The sequence below is a fragment of the Apodemus sylvaticus genome, chromosome 7 (genome assembly GCF_947179515.1).
Source record: "Apodemus sylvaticus chromosome 7, mApoSyl1.1, whole genome shotgun sequence".
NCBI classification, from domain to species: Eukaryota; Metazoa; Chordata; class Mammalia; order Rodentia; family Muridae; genus Apodemus; species Apodemus sylvaticus.
Window position 1 is genome coordinate 116,842,614 of NC_067478.1, and position 23,309 is coordinate 116,865,922.

Here is a 23,309-nt window from a genome sequence, read left to right on the forward strand (position 1 = left end):
CCTTCTTCGGGGTGGGCGTCTTCTTCCGCGGCTAGGAGGAGCGATTCGGTGTGTGTACACGGGTTTGCAGTCGAGTGGAGAAAAAACACCGGCCGGGAGCGTCCTCAGCCCCGTGTCCATGGACTCCTGCTACCTCGCGAAAGCCCCTAGCTGCCTCTGCAGCCTGCGATAAAACCCGAGCTCTTTTAGCTGGCAGCGCTGGCATTGCTTTTTGTTCTCGCAGAAGGAGGCGTGGCAGGCGAGCTGAAGGGCTGTCAGCCAGCGGGTAGAGAGCCCCAGGGCCCTATTAGGTATCCAGCATTACAAGGTGCCTTCAGGGCAAATTAGCGCTTGTGCTGAGGATAGGAATCCTTCAAGTTCTGTGAAGTTCATCCCCATCACCTTTAGAACCTCTAAACTAAAACGCGTTTTTCCTGCATGTGGACTTAACCAAAAGATCTCTCCCTAGTCAATAAGTTGAGCAATTGAATAGACACATCCTTCCAGCTTCAGGTGAGCTTGTGCCTGCATAGATATCAGGTAATTGCATTTAACCAGCCAAAATGTGGGCTCTTATTACACGTTAAGTCTGAAACGCTGGTGAGGGGTGATGAAGGTTTTTTTTTTTCCCCTATCAGTTTGAATACTTTCCATAAAAGGACTCAGCATCAATCTTTGTGCCATATTTTCCAGAGAAGAAAAACAACATGCAAACGCAAATTCGTGTTGGAACCTCAATGCTGTGTTGAAAACGCCTGAATGTGCACCTGCCCTCTTTAATCTATTAATTTCATGTAACCAGGTGAGTACGATGTGGAATATGAAGCAATGGAATTCCAGCTGATCCTGCAGTATGGAACTCCTTTTCTATTGCTTGTAATAGGTTGTAATTCTAAGAATGCAACCTGTTTAAAATGCGGGTTATCTAAAGAGGCTGTATTAATACTTGATGGGTAATATTCAAGGGATGGATACTAAGGTGTGTAATAAATAAATATAGTTAAATGCAAATTGCACAAAATATGTGTAATTAAGCATGAATATGAATAAGCATGTAAATGCAGATTTTTTTGTATATTCATACCACAATTTTCAGAATTTTATATTAAGTACAAATATATGAGATATTTATATGTATTTTTAGTACTTACAAGTCTGCAGTATATGGTAGGAGTACTCAATGACATTCTTCAAGCCCATTCCATGTGACTTCTAAAAACCTGTAAATCTTCATGAAGTTTTAGAATAAAGGGGCATGTATGAAAATGATGTCTTGAGTTTCCTTACATTAGTAGCAGAAATTAAAAGCAGAGTAGATTAGCTACTAGATGTTTATAAGATTGAAAACATTTAGAAGAGTATCAAAGAATAAGGCTGTCCTTCCTTTCTTTCTCCCTAATAGGCATTTAACATTCTGAATTTCTGAAATAGCCATATGATTCTTTTATAATACAGAAAGTATTTGTTAGCTGTATGTATTTGATTTCCTTTATGCAGATCTGGGGATCAAAGACTTATTGTGGACAAGTTAGGCTAATGCTCTACCGCTGAGCTGCATTCCTACTCAGACCATTTTTTTTAAATTTAGCTTTCCTATCATTATGGGAATATTTGGTTATTATGTAATGATATTTATTATTACACAGGTTAGGATGATCAAGAAAGACCCTCATTTTATTCACGGCTGAAGAATTTTCTAGAATAGAGGACATGAAGGATTCAGAGCAGTCCAGACAATCTAGGATAGTTGGTCACTTTTATGAGTCTCATGCATGAGGACCAAAACAGATTTTGTCCTGTCTTCATGCAATGTACATTCTAAGAGAAAAGACAGCAAAGATGAGGAGTGAGTCTAAGGACATAGCTATTTGGAAAGGAGTAGTAACCGGTTTGTAAGATAATAGTGCGTAGTGTCTCCTATTCCTATAAACAGTGTCTTCCAATGACATAAAGATTCTTAAATTCTGGAGCTTGGAATTTCTAAATGCTGCTGGCAGCTTTCCTCCAAGCTTTTTAAAAAGCCTTTGCCATGTTACACAAACTAATCATTTTCCTTGACTTGAGATTCTTTCTTCCAACACAGACACACACACACACACTCACACACACATACACACACACACACACACACATACACACAATATAGGGTCTCATTCTAGAAAGCCCTGGATGACCTCCAACTCATGGATCCCCCTGTCTTTGCCTCCTGAGTGCTTAAAGGTACACACCACCATACCTGGTAATTGTCCCCCACTTTTAAAACCAACAACCTTCAGGTTTCTGTGCCTCTGTACTTGTCTGCCCTTCACCTGTCTCTGTCTCCTTCTTTCTCTTCCCTCCTGTCTCTTGCTGTTCTGTCTCCCTTCCCACCTTGCTCACCTTTCACTGCTATGCTTTTTGTTGTCAGATCTCAGATTGTGAGTCCTCTCTCTTTCTGCCTTGACTATTTCAATTTGTATACACCACGATAATCTCCAAACTCAAAGTTTTTACCATCCTTACATCTTCAGAATTCTGCAAAGTATGGAAACATACTTGTACGTACTGCAGATAAGCACTTTGAGAGTGAGAGGAGTTATGAATCTGTCTTCCAAAGAGGCCCAGGAGTGCTGTTTAAGTGTCTATGCTCTGTCCCTGCACCGTATACCCTACAATGCAGTTACATCACATGGCAGTTTCCCACTCCCCTCCCTCACCTCCCTGTGTCCCTCCAGTCTGGAGCTGGTTTGGCTGCTCTTCCAACCCAAGGATGGGATCTTGGAGCCTTTTCAGATGCATAGATAATCAACAAGACCCCAAGAGGCTGTTTTTATGATGCTTATTTCAAAATGAAAGAGGCCTCCCCTTCCTATAAAAAAGAAACAACATGTATGCACATACTTTCTTTGTACCTTCATTTCTTTTTCAGTTTAAATTAGAGATAATTTCTGTCAGTACTTTGAGAAGTTTTTAGGGTTTTGTGTGTGTGTGTGTGTGTGTGTGTGTGTGTGTGTGTATGTGTGTGTATGTGTTGTTGTTGTTGTTTCTGGATTTATATTTCTTCATTATTGAGGTAGTCTACAATTTTATTTAACCTTTCCATTTGGTGATTATTTTTATTTATTTATTTTTAAGTTTACTTATCTTTTATTTCTATGTGTCCTACTTTGGAGGTGAGAGGACAACTTGAAAAGTTGGTTCACTACGACTATGTGGCCTGTATTTATTATATTAGATTTATTTTTGTGTGTGGATGATATGTACCATAGTATCTGATAAGAGGACTGCTTGCTAATCGTCATCTTCTACCGTGTGAATTCCTGGGATAAAGAAAAGTTGTGAAGTTTGACAACAATTGTCTTTACCTGCTAAGTTATCTCCCCAGACCCACTTATGATTATTTTAATTATTTGCTATTATAAATACAATCAGTGATCTTACCCTAATCTTTTGATGTTTGGATATCATTGAGATAATTAATAAAAATGGATTTGGAAGGGACAAGAACTGAATGCTAACAGATTCATTTCATAAAAGCTATGGCCAGATGTGTATGAGAAAACTTTTCTATGTGTCCTCAGCAAAGCCTGTAGTCTTCTATGGATTTGTTCATGGGACAGATGAGAAATAGTGTCCAGTGACAGTAGTCTGTGCCTCTGCTACTATCATTATTTTTATGTTTTATAAAAAGATAAGGAGAGAAGGAATATATTTGATGGAGGGGTTGTAAGGTGTGAGGGAAGGGCCATGATGAGGCATCCCTTCCCCCTGAGGGACCAGCCCCATGATGGTATAGTATAGAGTACATTCAGGGAATGGGGAGAGAAGTTGAGGGAGTAGAGACAGAGAAAGGCACAGAGAGAGAGAGAGAGAGAGAGAGAGAGAGAGAGAGAGAGAGAGAGAGAGAGAAGAGAGAAGAGAGAGAGAGAAGAGGGTGGGGGAGGGGGAGAGAGACACAGAGACAAAGAGACAGAGAGAGAGGAAGGAGGGGGAGAGATACACAGAGACAGAGAGAAGAGGGGGAAGAGAGACACACAGAGACAGAGAGACAGAGAGAGAGAGAGAGAGAGAGAGTAGAGGAGTGGAGGCCAGCTGTGAGCACATGGAGAGGGGGGAGGAGAATAGGAAGAGAGGGGGAGCAGAAGCAAGGGGACAGAGCAGGAACAAGAGAGAAAGAGAGAGAGGAGAAGGCACGTATCTCCTTTTATAGTGAGTCAGATACACCTGGCTGTTGCCAGGTAACTGTTGGGCAGAGCCTATACTAAATGCCAACAGTCATCATTGGTTCAGTGGTATTGGTCCATAAATGGAAGTGGTGGAAAGTAGATGTTATCATGTGAGGCGCAAGTAGGACAAGGGGAAAGAAGACATCATGAGAAATATTGGCTAGTATCGGGAAGCCTACTGCAGAGTAACTAGAAAGAAAAACTTATTTAAGCTACAAGACTATTTCACTACAGAGGATGCTACCCGGCTTGAATGGCAAGATGAAGAACTTGAAGGAGAAAGATAATATGGGACTATCAAGAGTGGGCACATCACCAAAAGCTACCCCAACAATGGTGATTGCTCAATGGTGTTGGAATTCAAGGCACTTCTTACAGGCAGCTCCATAGGTCACAGAATGTCTGATCCAGCAGCTTGGTGGGTCTGATCCTTTTCAGGCAGCTAGGCTGGTCTGTCTCCTCAGCAGTCCTTACTGCTTATATAAATCTGAGGAGACAGAGGTGTTGTGAATCTGCTCCAGTTTTACAGACATTTCCTGAGTTGCTTATTTCCTGTGCCTTAAGGAGCCTCCCTTTAGAATTTCCACTGTCTTAATAAACCTCCTTTAGAACTTCATGAATCTTAACAAGTCAAGACAAAACTCGCTACATTCAACCAATAAACTGTTTCCCAAGTTGTGTGAACCTTTCAAGCAAACTAACCAAATCTAAGAAAGGGATCATGGGAGCCCCATTTACCACTACTGGGTCAAGAGCATAGGAAAACCCCACTGAGTGACAACTGCCATCTAAAATTGGGATATGGCTGTACTCTGAGAACTGATCCTACATGCTATGAATCTTCAACCCTGATAGTGTATTCAAGCCCATCATGCCAGAGGTGAATTGAATTAGACTGCTAGCTGTGAGGACTTCAGAATTGCTTGGTTGCTTCAAGTGGGGAGAATTCTTGTTGATGGTGATGTGACATTAGAGAGAGAACAGATTTCACTACCCCACAGAATAAAGGCTGAGGGAGACACAGTATGCATCTTGAAGAAGGCAAAGATGTACAAGCTGAAAAAGGCTCATCCTCCAACACCCCAAGGAAAGGAGAGTGACTGTGTAGACTTTCTATCTTCTGTTGATTCCAGAGTGCTGTGCTTTGTGTCTCGTGGAGTCCGAAGTGTATCTGGCCCATCCACCACCCTGTGTTCAGGATCTCTAGTGTTGGAGTCAGGATGGCAGCAACTATAATTCCTCTAATATATGGTAAGTCATTGGGGTCCTAGCAGTACTTAGAGCTAGGCCTTAGAGTCAAAGCACCAAGTACACAGTACAGAAAGAGGTAGGGGCTAGGTAGCCAGTAAAGAGGCTCAGGCCTAGCAGGTAAGGCAAGAGTGGAGCCCAGTGGTCCTTGGAAATGAAAGACAGCTCATGGGATAGGGTGTAGCAGCTGGGTATTGCCTGTGCCATCTTCATTATAATTTTGAATATTTTCGTCTCTTGAGTATACCTTTAGTTGCTCCTGTAATAAATGGTGATGACTGCAGAACACCAATTTCCTCCGCTGTGGATGTGTTCTCTTCCTCATAGACGGGCAGACCCAGGTGTCATGTATATTAGCTAGACTGAGACAAGGTTGTGCCATGCTTTTGGAAGCTGAGAATAAGTACTTGTGCAAGAATGGAGCAATGTGCTATTTGTGTGTAGCACACACATGTTTTAGTTGTTAATAGTCATATATAGTCAGTATCAGGTAGATAAGTAAACCACAGAGCCTCCTAGGATATCCTAGATTCGCATGATTTATATTTTCTTCGTCAGTTCAGTCTTCTCTGTATCCACTGTCTCCTGAGGAAGGACAAATGGGGAAAGAAGGGCTAGCTACTGAGGTCTTGACAAGTGTGTTACAGGTAAGTAAAATCTTCATTTTTACCCCAACTCATTCTTTCCATAAACTTGTTACTATAGAGACTTACACAGTCCAATCAGCATCCCTAGGTATCTGGCAAGGGCTTGGGAGATGTCCTTGAAAATGTCTCTTGTATCAACATGTACTGCTTTCTCAAAGCTCCTTCCAGATCCTCTATGCACATCACAAACTTCCTAAGAGTTTGTGGTGAGGTCAAGTAAAGGTTTGACTGTGTCTTACTTTCAGGCAGTTTATTACAGCCACAGGGGAGTTATTCATTCATGTAACAATTATTTCTCCTCTTTGTGGATTGTTCCAGGCTTGTGTTCAGAGCCAGGAAATGAAATTTTAGTAGTAAATTGTCAGAGTGAAAAAACAAAGGGATTTTGAGAGGAAGGGCAGTAAACAAAGGAGGAACCAGAACACCAAGGCCAGCAGCCAACAAAGATTCAACCTGCCTATAGGTCTTGTGCTCTGGTTTCCCATCTGTGGGTCTACCATCTTGGCCTCTCTGTTCCATCCCTTTGCTGGGATCCTTGGCTAAGCTGTAATGTGTGAATGATTTAGGAATTGGTGTCCTTTGAAGATGTGACTGTACAGTTCACACAGGAGGAGTGGGCTCTGCTGGATACTTCACAAAGAACTTTGTACAGGACCGTAATGCTGGAAAACTGGAAGAACCTGGCCTCACTAGGTAAGCCACTGCCAGCCCTGCATTTATTTAGTGACTCGAGCAAGATTTTCAGTCCTGTTTGTTATAAAACAAAACCATGTTTGAATCATTTAAAAAATATACAATTGAGTGGCTATTATTACATTTACCTGGCATATAGAAGGGTAATTTCAGAACATTTCACTACTCCTACTGTGGTTTAGATTAGCCTCTAAAGGTTTCTGTGCTAGAAACTTAGTCTACTATAAAAGGCACTGTTAAAAGTAGCGAAAACTTCTAAGTGTGGGACCTGTTGGAATGTGTCAGGAACAAGAAACCATTCTCAGAAAGGATTCTTGCCGATACTTGGGTGTCAGTCAGGTCTCATGGAACCAAGTTAATTCTCGTAAGAATGGGTTGTTGTATAGGGAGGAAACCCACATGCTTAATCCCTTCTCCATACAGCTGGTCTGCTTTCTACTTCTCTGCCATATTAACCTTTTTTAGAAACAAAAACATCTATTTTTTTGTTTTTAATTATATTTATTTAATTATATATGCATGACAAGTGTACAGGATTGCCAGTTCCCACAGGGCCAGAAGTGTCACATCCTACTGGTGCTGAAATTATAGACAATTGTGAGCTGCTAGGGGTAAGTGCTGCAAATTTAACCTGAATTGTCTCTACATGCATAACAACTCCAGTATCTATCTGTCCCTTCTCTGCCATATTGAGACAAAGATGGAGGCCCTTCTCCAAGTGCTATGCTGTTTGGACTTTTTGTTGTTGTTGTAGTTATTTTAATTTTTTATTAGGTATATTCTTTATTGATACTTCAAACGTTGTCCTTTTTCCTGGTTTCCCCCTCCCCCAAAATCCCATAAGCCATCTCCCCTTCCCCAATGAACTCACCCTGGCTTCCCTGTCCTGGTATTCCTCTACACTACAGTATCAAGTCTTTCCAGGATCAAGGGCCTCTCCCCCATTTGGAGTCCAACAAGATCATCCTCTGCTGCTGCTATGTCTGGGGCCATGGGTAACTCCATCTGTACTCTTCAGTTGATGGTTTTGTCCCTGGGAGCTCTGGGAGTACTTGGTGACTCAAATTGTTATTCCTCCTATGGTGCTGCAAACCCCTTCAGCTCCTTGGGTCCTTTCTTTAGCTCCCCCATTGGGGACCCTGTGCTCAGTTCAGTGGCTGGCTGAGAGTGCCCCATCTCTATTTGTCATGTACTAGGAGAGCCTCCCAGGTGATAGCTGTATCCTGCTCCAGTCAGCAAGCACTTGTGGGCACCCACAATAGTGCCTGGGTTTTGTAACTGTATATAGGATGCATTCCTGGGTGGGATAGTCTCTGGATGGTCTTTCCCTCAGACTCTGTTCAACCTTTTGACTTTGTATCTCTTTTTGTGGGTATTTTTCCCCTTTCTACAAAGGATCCAAGGATCTATACTTTGTTCTTCTTCCTTTTTGGGGCTTATTTGATATGTGAGTTGTGTCTTGGGTATTCCAAGCTTCTAGGCTAATATCCACTTATCAGTGAGTGCATATCATGTGTGTTCTTTTGTGATTGGGTTACCTCACTCAGGATGATATTCTCCAGTTCCATCCATTTGTCTAAAAATTTCGTGAATTCATTGTTTTTAATGGATGAATAATACTCCATTGTGTATATATACCACATTTCCTGTATCCATTCCTCCATTGAGGGACATCTGGGTTCTTCCCAGCTTCTGGCTATTATAAATACGGCTGCTATGAACGTAGTGAAGCATGTGTCCTTATTATATGTGGGAGAATCCTCTGGGTATATGTCCAGGAGTGGTATAGCAGGGTCTGTTTGGACTTTCTAGACACCAAAATCTTGAGCCAAAGTAAGCTTCTTTTTCTTATTTTCTTATAAAGTACTTAAACACAATATTTCTTACAGCATAAAGAAAGAGAATAAGATAACTCCTGTGTATGTGTGTGTATGTATACTCTTTGAAAGTTTCATCTATGTATTCAGTATATATTGATAATGTCCATCTATCACTGTACCTCCCTCTACCTTCCTGAAATCATCCTACCTTTACTCTCTTTCAACTTTATCTGAGCTTTGTAGTTGTTTTTGTTATTAATAATGCCCCAAGTCTAATTAGTGTTGTATGTAGCACATGGGTATGTGGCCATCTATTCCAACACGAGGAAGCTAATTACCAGTAGTTCATCAAGTACGGGTAGGGCCTTTGAGTCCCTCTCCTTGCTATGCTGTAATTTTGACTGGCTTGATATTGTATAGGTAACCATATCTGTTATGAGTCGGTGCATGCAATGGCCATGACATACTCAGAAGTAAGTATTTCATCATTACACCCTCTGTGTGCAAGGTCTTACATTATTTCTGGCCCTTTATCCACTTGAGTTCCCTGAGCCTTGGATCGTGTGAAGTTGGCACAGATGACCCATTCCTCAACACTACGACCAGTTGTGGTTTTTTTTTTTCATTAACTACTGTGAAATGAAGAAAGAAACACCTCTGAACAAAGTTGAGAGGACAGATCCTTGCATATAAACAAGTATTTAGCGTGTGGTTTGACAGCATAACCATTTAGCAAAACAAGAATACGTTCTTTCTTAGGATCTATTATTTTCCCAGTCATGAGTTTTTGATCAAGTTTACAGTACCAACCATAAAAATCTCTCCTATGAGGCATGTTGGGTTCTGTCATGTACTCACTGCTGCATGAGTGGGCACTCTTCTGTCAGCAAGTCAGTATTTTAGCATGAAAGGTTTAGTACTGGATACGACCACTGATGCTTCTTCTCCCTCTGCAGCCTGCATAGCACCTTGTGGTACTATGCAACTTAGTCATCAGGGAAAGAGGTTCCTGATCATTTAAAGGTTCATTTTTCTACATTGTGCATCCAAACTGAGTAGTGTTTCTGGCAATAGGATCTTACTATATAGTTATGGTGAGCAGCTAAACAATGTTACTAGTAATATCCTCTGTGGTCTCTTGACCAATAACTTGTAGGCAAGCACTTCATGCCTGACACTAAGATTTCCACCTATGAAAGATAGTTCTATTCAAACTCTTTATATATATATATATATATATATATATATATATATATATATATATATATATATATATATATATATATATACACACCAACTTCCAAGCCAACAGGATTCGTTAAAGCTTGTCTTACTGTTTCTCACTATGATGAGTCACTGTAACCAAGGCACCTTATATAAAAGAAAACATTTAATAGAGTGCTTCCTTACAGTTTCAGAGAGTTAGTCCATGGCAATTGTGGCAGATAGCATGACAGCAGGTAGGCAGGCAGGCAGGCAGGCAGGCATGCATGACCCTGGAGTAGTAACTGAGAGATTATATCTTCTGCAAGATGGAGGTAGAGAGAAAGAGATTAGGCCTGGTATGGGCATTTGAAACCTCAAAGCCTACCCCTAGTGACAGAGCTCTTTTAACAAGGCCACTCTTCTCAATCCTTCCTAAAAAGTTTTATCAGTTGGGAACCAAACATTCAGGTATATGAGACTATGGGGTCTAATTCACACAACCATTAGGCCTTATAGATCCTAGTTTTGTCTAATCCAGATCATACCATCTCCCCTCCCCAATCACCGTATCTGACTTAACGAAACCTTTAACTCTCAGTGAATCTCCAGTGTCCTTCATGTAGCCTGTGTTCACCTGTTCCCTGAAATTGAGAGGTTTTCTCCCTTGGGTTGGAAGATTGTAGATTTTCATATAGCTTTTTGTTGTTTGGTTGGTTACTTGTTTGTGTTGAGATCTATGTAATAAGGTCTTTATGAAGACCAGGTTGGCTTCAAACTTAACTTAAAATATATATTAGCAGTATACTAGTAAAAGGCCATAGCTGGAGAGATTGTAGACCCTAGAATTCATTACCTATTCTTGTTATTTTGCTAAATGGTCATGTTACCTTCCAATATTTATGCATACACTCATAGACCTGGGCTACTTTCAACCTTGGTTTAAGAAGCTCCTTTTTGCAGTGGGTAACAATCAAAGGAAAGATGCATATCTGGTCAAAATCTGAGAATAAGAAACTCAGTATTCAGTTCTAAGTGGGAAATCTATATTATCGCTGCCACCCCCCTCCCCAGATCTAAGGAACATCACAGAAGAGGAAGTAAGAATAATCTAAATTCTGGAGGATGGGAAGAAACACTAGGAAATATGCTTTCTGGGTATGACATGACTGGTACACTCATGAACAGCTGTGGTTACTTGAACAAAACATACATAAGATCAAGCCAGACAAATCTGTTCATAATTAGGATGAATGATATCTAGGTCCCACTGTTCCCTGGGGAATTAGTGGCAATTGATGGGAACTGAGAAATTGAGAGAGGGACATATTGAGGAGGATATAAATATGATCATCTTTCATTGTATTTATCTTTACAGTTCTCAATAACAAAAGTTTATAAAATTGATTTTGAATTTTGCATTGTTATTCAGTCTGCAGTAATTCCAGAGTCTGTTTCTTTTCCTCTGCCTTTGGGATTATCATTTCATTGTATGTAGCATTACTGATGTTTCAAAACTAATTTTCCAGTATCAGTATTTATCAGGAATAGACACAGGTTAGCTTTTTTTTTTTCCTTAAACAAAAAAACTAAACTTCTTAATCTCTTCAAATGAGCTTTATATTTGCATGAGGACATATAAATACTAAAACTAAGTGAGATGGTTTCTAACACTGCCTTCACCATTTTGTTTGTTTTGTTTGTTTGTTTTTGCTTTATGCACTGTCAGACATCAAGTATGAGCCTAGAGTTTTGTAATGTCTTTTCTGAGTGTATGCTATTGCTATGGTTATGTCTGTAACAATCTTGGTTCTGAGAAAATTAGGTAACCTTTCTATGAAAACATCTTTTATGTTTGATTTTCCTCCTGACTTTTTGATTAGTGCTTATTTGTGTCTAGTTTGTTAGGGTTCAAGAATCGCTGAAGGGAGACCCCAGTCTCAAATAGCATGCAAGAACAAACAGTGTTTATTCTGCAGAAGCAACCGGCATGGAGGGGTTACCACCACTTCAAAATGTCTGCACAGACAAAGACACTCATGCTTCTTTTATAATAAGACTGATATTAAATCTTTTCTTATGTCAAAACTGCAGTGAGAACTCGGCCACTCTTCAAGTGTCACCAGTTAATTTGCTTCTGAGATAGCGAACAGTCATCCAAAACCTAGAGCACATTCCAAGAGGTTGTAAAACCATTAACCAAAGATCATAAAAAGGGAACTATGAATTTATAGATGCAACAACAGAAAGTAAAATATTGACTGGGTTTATCTGGAAAAAAAATTCAAGGATAACTTTGTTATGGTCTTTAACTCTCCATGAACCTGTCAAGTTAGTAACAAATGATGAATGCTTGCCCAGATAATTACTCTTAGTGGATTGATAATTACACTTACCACTTCATGACCTGAATTTATGAGTAAACTTGCACTGAACATTTTATCCTGTGATCATGCACCCTGAAAGATGAACAAAGAGCAGATACAGGCCTCCCTCCATTTTTCTTCCCTAGACTTCCACTCAGAGCTTGCAGTTTCTGCAGAGATAGAATGAAGACTACTTTACCTAATACCCAGCTATTTTACTAAGGGGTGCTAAACTAGAGATGTCAGCTTCTAGGCTCAGAACAACTCAGGCAGGACAGCTTACAGAAACAATGTGACTTAAAGACTTAATATAGACAAATGTTATTATTATATTGTTAGGGTTAGGTAATCTAAAACCTCTTTGATGGATGCTGGGATGCCACAGATGGGCTGCATTCCTGTGTCATGAATGATTAACCACGAGATAGGCTGCCCAGCACACACAGATAGCCTATCCTGAGATATCTCCCATTCATGTGGCTTTCTTTAGGCTGTTCTTGAGTGGGAGAGTTTCTTGTTCCCAGACTTTGAGGTCTACTGGAGCAGAGGCTTATAGCTGAGTTTCTGAGTAGAGACAAAATTGGATGAATAGGTCTCTTCAAGTTTTTTCTTAGACATTGTCCTTTAAAGGTGTTAATCAATATGTGTCTCAGAGAGTGGAGTTAAGCACAAGATGTGTGTCAGTCAGTTCTGCTATGATGGTGTTCCCTTTCCCCCTCTTCCCTCCCTCTCCCTCTCTCTCTCCCTCTCCTTTCCCACCTCCCCTCCCCCTCTCTGTGTGTATGTGTGTGTGTGTGTGTGTGTGTGTTCTCTGCTCTAGACATCTTTTTCTCCATATTCTAAGAACTCTTTGGTTAAGACAGCTAGCTTTCTGCTTGAGACATCTTTTTCTGCTAGAAAAAGTACTGTACAATGGAATACTATTCAGCCATTAGAAACAATGAATTCATGAAATTCTTAGGCAAATGGATGAAGCTAGAGAACATCATACTAAGTGAGGTAACCCAGACTCAAAAGGTGAATCATGGTATGCACTCACTAATAAGTGGATATTAACCTAGAAAACTGGAATACCCAAAACATAATCCACACATCAAATGAGGTACAAGAAGAAAGGAGGAGTGGCCCCTGGTTCTGGAAAGACTCGGTGAAGCAGTATTCGGCAAAACCAGAACAGGGAAGTGGGAAGGGGTGGGTGGGAGGACAGGGGAAGAGAAGGGGGCTTACGGCTTACGGGACTTTCGGGGAGTGGGGGGCTAGAAAAGGGGAAATCATTTGAAATGTAAATAAATTATATCGAATAAAAAAAATTAAAAAAAAAAAGTTCTTGGATGTTCTAACCAAGTCAAAAACCCTGTTAGAAAAAATTCCAAAAGTAATTCTTGACTTTTCTGATCAAAATCAGAAAGCCAGAAAAAGTTCTAAAAAGAGCTGTCTTCACTCTTCAGAAAGCCATCTCTGGATAGCTTCTAAAACATTCTAAAAGAGTCGTGTCTCTTCTCTAAATAATTCTTAGACTTTCTAACCAGAAATCCTGTTAGAAAAAAATTTAAAACAACTGGGCTCATTCTCCATGAATTTTCCAGCTGAAATCAGAAATCCCATTAGAAAAAAGTTCTTGAAGAGCCTTGTTCCATCTTTAGAGATGTCAAGACAGCTCAGCTCTCCAATAGGAAAAAAAAAATTCTAACGAAGAACTGCTATGACATTTTGCTAGCTCATTTCATGCAAACCAAAAGCCCAGTTTTTTATTTACATATCAATTCAGTTATTTATTCCAGGTTCTCTCTTGATCATCCCACAAATCAGATGCCATGACCTTATCTTCTTGACTCTTAGGAGACAGCGATTACATTTTTCTCCTCTTTTTACATTATAAAATAATTCAGAGATCTTCCTGTCTTTATAAACTTAGCTGGGTGGGAACTTGTCCTGAGATTGCCATTCTGACCACACCTGGAACTAAATTACATCAGTCCCCAGGCAGACCTTGAACTCAGGTATCTGCCTGCATCTGTATCTGCCTGTCTTTTTATCTTTCAGACAAACTGACTCATAATGTAGCTACCACTGTTCCTTTATATCCTCTTATACAAATCATATTGCATCCTTATGTCTTAGTATAGTTGACAAATTAGATATTTTCAAATTCCTGTTTTTAAAGTTCTTTTTCACAGCTTTAAGGGCTGTCCTGAAGGTCCCAGTGAACTATTTTGCTAAGACATTAGCCACCCCTTCAATTCTCAGACTCATTTTGTCTTTCATTGTCCTAGAGCCATTAATGTTAATGGGGAGGACAGTCCTTGGAAGAACCTGAAAGTATGTATATTAATATACAAACCAGCCTCATGCCCACAGCAGCCACCAACACTTTTGGAGGTTTATGCCTGTTGACCCATCCCAGAGTCAGGAACTATGTCACTTGGTTCCCACCAAAGTCATGCTGGACTCAGCAGGGATGTGCTATTTGATTTTGTTTCCTTAACTAAATATTTGACTAAACTAATATTTATTTCCATAACTAAATATTTGACTAAACTAAATATTCATTTTTTTCAAGTTTGTAGTTCCAGAAAGATAATTAATTTCTGTAAGTTTACATACTGCTTTTGTTAAGTTCCCCCTTTTTACCACTTTCATTCTCAATTTTAAGAAAGACTTTCTTAAGGACTTTTAAGTCTTTAAATGTGAAGAGGGTTACAAAACACAGTGGTAAAAACAGATGTGTCCCATATTTTCATGGAACTTTCCATTTAATGTCTTATTTGAGAAATGCTTATCTGTTTGTTTTCCTCAAGCAAAAAGTTTATATTCTCAATAGTTAAAACTTTTAGGACCCTTTATTTTATTTTATTTTATTTTATTTATTTATTGATTGATTGATTGATTGATTGAACTCAGAAATCCACCTGCCTCTGCCTCCCAAGTGCTGGGATTACAGGTGCACCACCACCACCCAGCTTAGGACCCTTTAAATGTATATTTGAGCTTAGACTTGTATATCTGGGATTATTAATAACCCATTACTTTGAATATTGAGGTAGAGATACTTATAGTTTTGTTCCTGGTGAAAGTTACTGTGTTCATATGAATTTAGACAAATTATTCCACTGCTGCTAAAGTCACATTTTTTCATCTTCAAAAGTTTGGTTACAGATTTATATAGTTGAGTACCCTTGAATAATCTCGCTAACGTTACATATATTTTCTCTATAAATAGGTCAGCATCTTGATAAACCAATCCTGATATCCCAGTTTGAACAAGACAAGGCTGTAACAGAGGGCAGAGAAATTATTCCAGGCATTCATCCAGGTAAGCACAGTTGGATCCTAGGAAGTGACTATGGCCTACGAAGTAGGAATGGAAAATGAAATCTTCTGTTCCTCTGACAAAGATGGATATGAACTTCCACTGGTTTTGCTTCTCTCTCAACTCTGCCTTAATCATCTCATACTTTGTCCTGTAAAGAAAAAGCAATGATTTATTGTTTTCATTGCTTTTTAAATTTTAAGACTTGGGCTGAAGAGATGGCTCAAAGGTTAAGAGCATGTACTGCTCTTGCATAGGACCAGAGTTCAGTTCCCAGCAACCACACAGGAAGACTCACATGTAAGTGTCCAAAAATCACTAAAGCAAAGCCCCAGACTCAGATAGCTTATTCTGCAAAAGCAATTTGCATGCAAGGGTCACCACCTTTTAGAATGGGACACAGACAAAACATTCATACCCTTTTTATAACATGTTCTTAATTGTTTCTGAGATTTCTAAACCTTAAGGCACATTCCAAGGGGTTACAGGAACTATTAATCAAAGGACTTTGAGAAGATATGTATCACAATCACAAATGTACTGAGGTGCAAAAACAGGAGATAAGATTTTGACTCAGTGACTTCAAAGGCAGCTAAATTACAGTCTAAATTCTCCATGACCCTGTAATCTAGCAACAGATGGTGAATGTCAAAACAGATCATTGCTTGTAGGCGTTCTCTGTTACAACTTCCTATTTATGACCTGAATTCATGTGCCAACTCTTTTTTTAAAATTTTTATTGGTTATTTTATTTATTTACATTTTAATGTGATCCCCCCTTCCTGGTTTACCCTCCACAAACCCCAAATCTCATTTCCCCTTCCCCCTGCTTCTCTGAGGGTGCTCCCTCCCCTACCCACCAACTCCCACCTCACCACCCTACAGTGGGGCATCTAGACTCCACAGGACCAAGGGCCTCCCCTCCCCTTGATGTCAGATAAAGCAATCCTCTGCTACACATGCAGCTGGAGCCATGGCTTTCTCCAAGTACCAACTCTTAAGGATCTTTTGTTTCATGAGAACACTCACTCTAAGAGTCACACTCCTGCTGAAAGCTGAGACAGGCCTCCCTCCGCTATAATCCAGAGATTTAGAGCCTCAAAAGCCCCTGCTGAGATAAACCAAAAGCTGCTTTAGTTAACTTCCTGTTGGTTACTTTGAGGTTTTAAACTTGAGGTTTGTTGTCTCTCACATGCAGATCAGCTGCAGAAACAGAGTACTTTCAATCATCTCAGCAATTTTATTGTTAGAGTTAGGTAATCTAAGAACTCATTATTAGGTACCAGGATGCTCCTTGTGGACTGCATTCCTAAATCCTGCACAGGGTGGACTGACCAGCACAGATAGCCTATCCTGAGATAAAATATCTACCTTTCAGGTGGCTATATTTTAAGCTGTTTCTTCAGGGAGGGATTTTACTATTTTGTTCCTGAACCTTAGAGTCTGCTGCTGGAGTGAATGGTTTTTGGCCTAGTTTCTGAGTCAAGGGCAAAACAGGATAAAAAATGTCCCTACAACACCTAACTCCAACTCCAGAGGGATTCAACCCCACTGTTTTTACAGACATCAACACACACATGCACACATAATCATGATTAAAAAATAAAAAAGAAATTGTACATTTCAGTTCCAATGTACAATTTTGATTCCTGATCATTTATTTTGTCTGTCTCTTATCAATTTCAAATACATGTCTAGAATATGTTCATTGTTAAAGATTATTTTTATGACTTATTTTTATTTTATGTGCACTTGTATTTTGCCTATATGTGTGTCTGTGTGAGGATACTGGGTCCTCTGGAGTTACAGACAGTTGTAAACGGCCATTTGTGTACTGGAGATTGAACCCAGGTCCTCCAGAAGAAAACAGCCAGTGCCCTTAACCTCTACGCCATCTCTCTAGTCCTAGAATACAATTCCTTTAACTAAATTTGCAGAAACAACTTCTCTCTCTTTCTAGTCTTTATCAGCTCTTCTGACCTCTCTAAGTCTGCCCTCTATCACATATGCACCCCACTTTTCCTTTTCTTCTATCTTCTACTGACTTATTTTTTTTCCATTTGTATCAGATTTGGAGACTGTACTTAAAGCCAAATGGCTAACTCCTAAGAATGATATTTTTAGAAAAGAACATGCTTACAGTGGAAAAACAGTACAACTGGAGGTAATGATTTCTGTTTATTTCCATGTTAGAACAGATAGAAAACTCAAAGGGTTATTACAAACAGTGTCACTAAAACTTGAGGAAATGATGTCTCTGGGAAGATACTGTGAAACTATACTTTTAGAGAAAATATTAAGCCAACTTTAAATAAATTTCTTCACTGAGAGTTCCACAAGTTTGTATTTCATTAAGTATGAATCATATTTCGGTGTTTAACATAAATGGTCCTAAATTTATCAGAATTTATTTATTTATTTTTTTTAGCATAAGGATTTATGGCCAAATGTCTGTGCCTTTGAGCAAGCTCAGACTAAGCAGAAGTCGTATATAAACTCTGAAAAGAGCCAAACTGTTTATTATGTCATAGATTTTTCTGGGAGAGGGAATCTTATAGCATGGTACAATATTATAAATTATAGTTACTATTTATCTCATAACTAACAGGTAGGAGGTAATCATGGAATGAAAGTCAATGAATGCAACCAATGTTTTAAAGTCTTCAGCACAAAATCTAACCTTACTCAGCACAAGAGAATTCATACTGGAGAAAAACCATATGACTGTACTCAGTGTGGAAAATCCTTCCGCAGCAAATCTTATCTTACTGTTCACCGAAGAATCCATAATGGGGAAAAACCTTTTGAATGCACTCACTGTGGGAAAGCATTTAGCGATCCCTCATCCCTCAGACTTCATGTAAGAATTCACACTGGAGAAAAGCCCTATGAATGCAACGAGTGTTTTCATGTCTTTCGTACCAGTTGTAACCTCAAAAGCCACAAAAGAATTCACACAGGGGGTGAAAATCACCATGAATGTACTCAGTGTGGAAAGGCCTTCAGTACAAGGTCCTCACTCACTGGACATAATAGCATTCATACTGGAGAAAAACCATTTGAGTGCCAGGATTGTGGGAAAACCTTCAGGAAGAGCTCATATCTAACCCAGCACTTAAGAACTCACACTGGAGAGAAGCCCTATGAATGCAATGAGTGTGGAAAATCCTTCAGCAGCAGTTTTTCTTTAACTGTACACAAGAGAATACATACTGGAGAGAAACCATATGAATGCAGTCACTGTGGAAAAGCTTTTAATAATCTCTCAGCTGTAAAGAAGCACTTAATGACTCATACTGGACTAAAGCCCTATGGATGTAACCATTGTGGAAAATCTTTCACCAGTAACTCCTACCTCTCTGTGCACAAAAAAGTACATAATAGGTGGATATGAATTGTGGTGAGAAATTTCTAAGGGAATTTCCATGCAAAAGTTTCTAAGATAATTTGAGAGAATTTGCATCAGGTGTATATATTATCTATTGCTCTTTAGACAAATACCTCACACTTTGTAGGTCAGGAATATGAAGGCACCTTAGTTCTATAGTCTCAGGACTTCCCATGAGTTTACATTCAAGACATCAAGCAGAGCTACAGTCTTCTAAACTTGTTATTGAAGGAACCATTTCTAGGATGTCTCACACATATGCCTAGTGATTTTTCTACTGGTTATTGACAGGAAACCATCAGTGCCTCACCATGTAGGTCTTTCTGTGCGATTATGTTTCTCTGTAATATGGCAAAAGAACAACCTCCAAGTAAGTGTTCCAAGAGATCCAATTAAAAAATGAAATATCATTTATGACCTTGGCTCCAGAAGGTTCGGTTTCACTTCTCCCCTGTTATACTCTCAATCATAGACCAACCTTGATGCTGTGTGAGAGAGAACTACAGAATACATGAGGGCCAGGAGATAGCTCCCTGAGAGCCATTTGAGAAACGTTTTTCATGAAATTAGTGAAGAGAAGCCTTCAGTAGATCTTCATTTTTTTTTGATCAATATAAAATGACATTCAGTTAATTGTTAAATCTCTCTGCAAAGACATCTATGTGATAGGGTTTTTTAATTCACTTTGTATGTACCCCAGGGGCGTCATGTCAGGAAAATCTTGTGAGTAGAATAACGAGAATGTGGCAGTGGCTTCCCTCGAGTGATCTCAATCTTTTCAGTTTTTCTGGTTGGCAATCCCACAACTGAAGAATATAAGAAAATCAGAAAACTGTACAGCGAAGTATTCATATTACTAACCACAAGTAATGAAGTGCTCTGCAGTGATCATGGCATGGGAAACCTTTGACCGTTTCCTCTTTTGAAGAGGAATGAGAATGCTTTCTGAAAATCCCCCTTGAGCTCAATGTCATTGGCAAGCCTTTGAGGTATCCCCTGATGGAGAAGAAGTTTACAGTGATTCCTACTAAGCATCTAAATTAGAGGTACACTCTAGGAAAGTGAAGTAATACATGTCAGGGTGCTTTAGCATCAGCTCTCTACTGAGAAATTGTTGAAAAGGATGTGTGTGGAATTACCTCTATCAGTAGGCACTACCTGTAGGTTCCATTATTTTTTTTATTCGATATATTTTTTATTTACATTTCAAATGATTTCCCCTTTTTAGCCTCCCCACTCTCCGAAAGTCCCATAAGCCCTCTTCCCTCCCCCTATTTCCCCATTCACCCCTTCCCACTTCCCTGTTCTGGTGTTCCCCTGTACTGCTGCACTGAATCTTTCCAGAACCGGAAGCCACTCCTCCATTCTTCTTGGACATCATTTAATATGTGGATTATGTTTTGGGTATTCCAGTTTTCCAGGCTAATATCCACTTATCAGTGAGTGCATACCATGACTGATCTTTTGAGACTGGGTTGCCTCACTTAGTATGATCTCCAACTCCATCCATTTGTCTAAGAATTTCATGAATTCATTGTTCCTAATGGCTGAATAGTACTCCATTGTGTAAATATACCACATTTTTTTGTATCCATTCCTCCACTGAGGGACACCTGGGTTCTTTCAAGCTTCTGGCTATTACAAATAGGGCTGCTATGAACATAGTGGAGCATGTGTCCTTATTGCATGTCTGGGAATCCTCTGGGTATATGCCCAGTAGTAGTATGGTAGGGTCCTCCAGAAGTGTCATGTCCAGATTTCTGAGGAACAGCCAGACTGATTTCCAAAGTGGTTGTACCATCTTGCAATCCCACCAGCAGTGGAGGAGTGTTCCTCTTTCTCCACATCTTCACCAATACCTGCTGTCTCCTGAGTTTTTAACCTTAGCCATTCTCACTGGTGTGAGGTGAAATCTCAGGGTTGTTTTGATTTGCATTTCCCTAATGATTAATGATGTTGAACATTTCTTAAGGGGCTTCTCAGCCATCTGAAGTTCTTCATGTGAAAATTCTTTGTTTAGCTCCGTACCCCACTTTTTAATAGGGTTATTTGGTTCTCTGAGGTCTACCTTCTTGAGTTCTTTGTATATATTAGATATCAGCCCTCTGTTGGATGTAGGGTTGTTGAAGATCCTTTCCCAATATGTTGGTTGACATTTTGTCCTTTTGACAGTGTCCTTTGCCTTACAGAAACTTTGTAATTTTATGAGGTCCCATTTGTCAATTCTTGATCTTAGAGCATAAGCTATTGGTGTTCTGTCCAGGAACTTTTCCCCTGTGCCCATATCCTCAAGGGTCTTCCCCAGTTTCTTTTCTATTAGTTTCAGTGTGTCAGGTTTTATGTGGAGGTCCTTGATCCACTTGGCATTCATTGAGCTTAGTACAAGGAGATAAGGATTGATCATTTGCATTCTTCTGCATGCTGACCTCCAATTGAACCAGCACCATTTGTTGAAAAGGCTATCTTTTTTCCACGGGATGTTTTCAGCTCCTTTGTTGAAGATCAAGTGACCATAGGTGTGTGATCTTTCATTTCTGGGTCTTCAATTCTATTCCATTGAATAGTGAGTGGACAGTGCGGGGACAGTGCAGGGAAAGTCCCAGGACAGTGCCAGGACTGTGCGAAGGCTGTGTGGTGCCTCTGCAGGGATATTTCAGAGACAGTGCAAAGACAGTGTGGCAAAAATGCGGAAACAGTGAGGGTAAAGTACGGGGACATAGTGGCGGCATTGCTGGGACAGTAAGAGGACAGTGCAGTGACAGTGCCAGAACAGTGCCACCAGAGTGCTAAGACAGTCCTTGATTTTTTCCACTGGATGGTTTCTGCTCCTTTGTTGAAGATCAAGTGACCATAGGTGTGTGGGTTCATTTCTGGGTCTTCAATCCTATTCCATTGATCCACTTGCCAGACCAATACCATGCAGTTTTTATCACTATTGCTCTGTAGTAATGTTTGAGGTCTGGGATACTGATTCCCCCAGAAGTTCTTTTACTGTTGAGAATAGTTTTAGTTATCCTGGGTTTTTTGTTATTTCAGATGAATTTGAGAATTGCTCTTTCTAACTCTATGCAGAACTGAGTTGGGATTTTGATGGGGATTGTGTTGAATCTGTAGATTGCTTTTGGCAAGATGACTATTTTAACTATATTAATCTTGCCAATACATGTGAATGGAAGATTTTTCCATTTTCTGAGGTCTTCTTCGATTTCCTTCTTCAGAGATCTTAAGTTCTTGTCGTATAGGTCTTTCACTTGTTTGATTAGAGTCACCCCAAGATACTTTATGCTGTTTGTGGCTATTGTGAAGGGTGTCGTTTCCCTAATTTCTTTCTCAGTCTGCTTATCCTTTGAGTATAGAAAGGCTACTGATTTGCCTGAGTTGATTTTGTAACCAGCCACTTTGCTGAAGTTGTTTATCAGCTGTAGGAGTTCTCTGGTAGTTTTTTGGGTCACTTAAGTATACTAGCATATCATCTGTAAATAGTGATAGTTTGACTTCTTCCTTTCCAATTTGTATCCCTTTGACTTCCTTATGTTGTCTAATTGCCATAGCTAGGACTTCAAGAACTGTATTGAAAAGATATTGAGAGAGGGGGCAGCTTTGTCTAGTCCCTGATTTTAGTGGGATTGCTTGAAGTTTCTCTCCATTTAGTTTGATGTTGGCTACCAGTTTGCTGTATATTGCTTTTACTATGTTTAGATATGGGTCTCAAATTCCTATTCTTTCCAAGACTTTTAGCATGAAAGGATGCTGAATTTTGTCAAATGCTTTTTCAGCATCTAATGAAATGATCATGTATGTTTTTTTTTCTCTGAGTTTGTTTATGTTGTGGATTGCATTGATGGATTTCCTTATATTGAACCATCCCTGCATCCCTGGGATGAAGCCTACTTGATCATGGTGGATGGTCATTTTGATGTGTTCTTGGATTCAGTGGGCAAGAATTTTATTGAGTATTTTTGCATCGATATTCATAAGGGATATTGGCCTGAAATTCTCTTTGTCAGATCTTTGTGTGGTTTTGGTATCAGCATAATGTGGCTTCGTAGAACGAGTTGCATAGTGTTCCTTTTGTTTCTACTTGGTGGAATAGTTTGAAGAGTATTGGTGTTAAGTCTTATTTGAAGGTGTGATAGAATTCTGCACTAAAACCATCTGGTCCTGTGCTTCTTTTGATTGGAAGGCTTTCTATGACCCCTTCAATTTCTTTAGGGATTATGGTTCTGTTTAGACGATCTATTTGATCTTGATATAATTTTGGTGTTTGGTATCTGTCTAAGAAATTGTCCATTTCCTCCAGATTCTCCAGTTGTGTTGAGTACAGGCTTTTGTAGTAGGATCTGATAATTTTTTGAATCTCCTCAGTTCCTGTTGTTATATCTCCCTTTTCATTCCATTTTCATTTTTTGTTAATTTGGATACTGTCTCTGTGCCGTTTAGTTAGTCTGGC

The 23,309-nt window shown here is 39.6% G+C and overlaps 1 protein-coding gene across 1 annotated transcript; it reads left to right on the top strand.

The window, feature by feature from the left end:
* The first annotated feature begins 684 nt into the window (after positions 1 to 684).
* Positions 685 to 19,403, top strand: Znf558 (zinc finger protein 558). Its single transcript, XM_052189727.1, has 7 exons — positions 685 to 781; positions 5,318 to 5,435; positions 5,991 to 6,079; positions 6,646 to 6,772; positions 15,382 to 15,474; positions 17,541 to 17,635; positions 18,080 to 19,403. Exons 2-7 carry the CDS (start codon positions 5,405 to 5,407, stop codon positions 18,863 to 18,865), a joined length of 1,221 nt encoding a protein of 406 aa, XP_052045687.1. The 5' UTR covers positions 685 to 781; positions 5,318 to 5,404; the 3' UTR covers positions 18,866 to 19,403.
* The last annotated feature ends 3,906 nt before the right edge of the window (positions 19,404 to 23,309 follow it).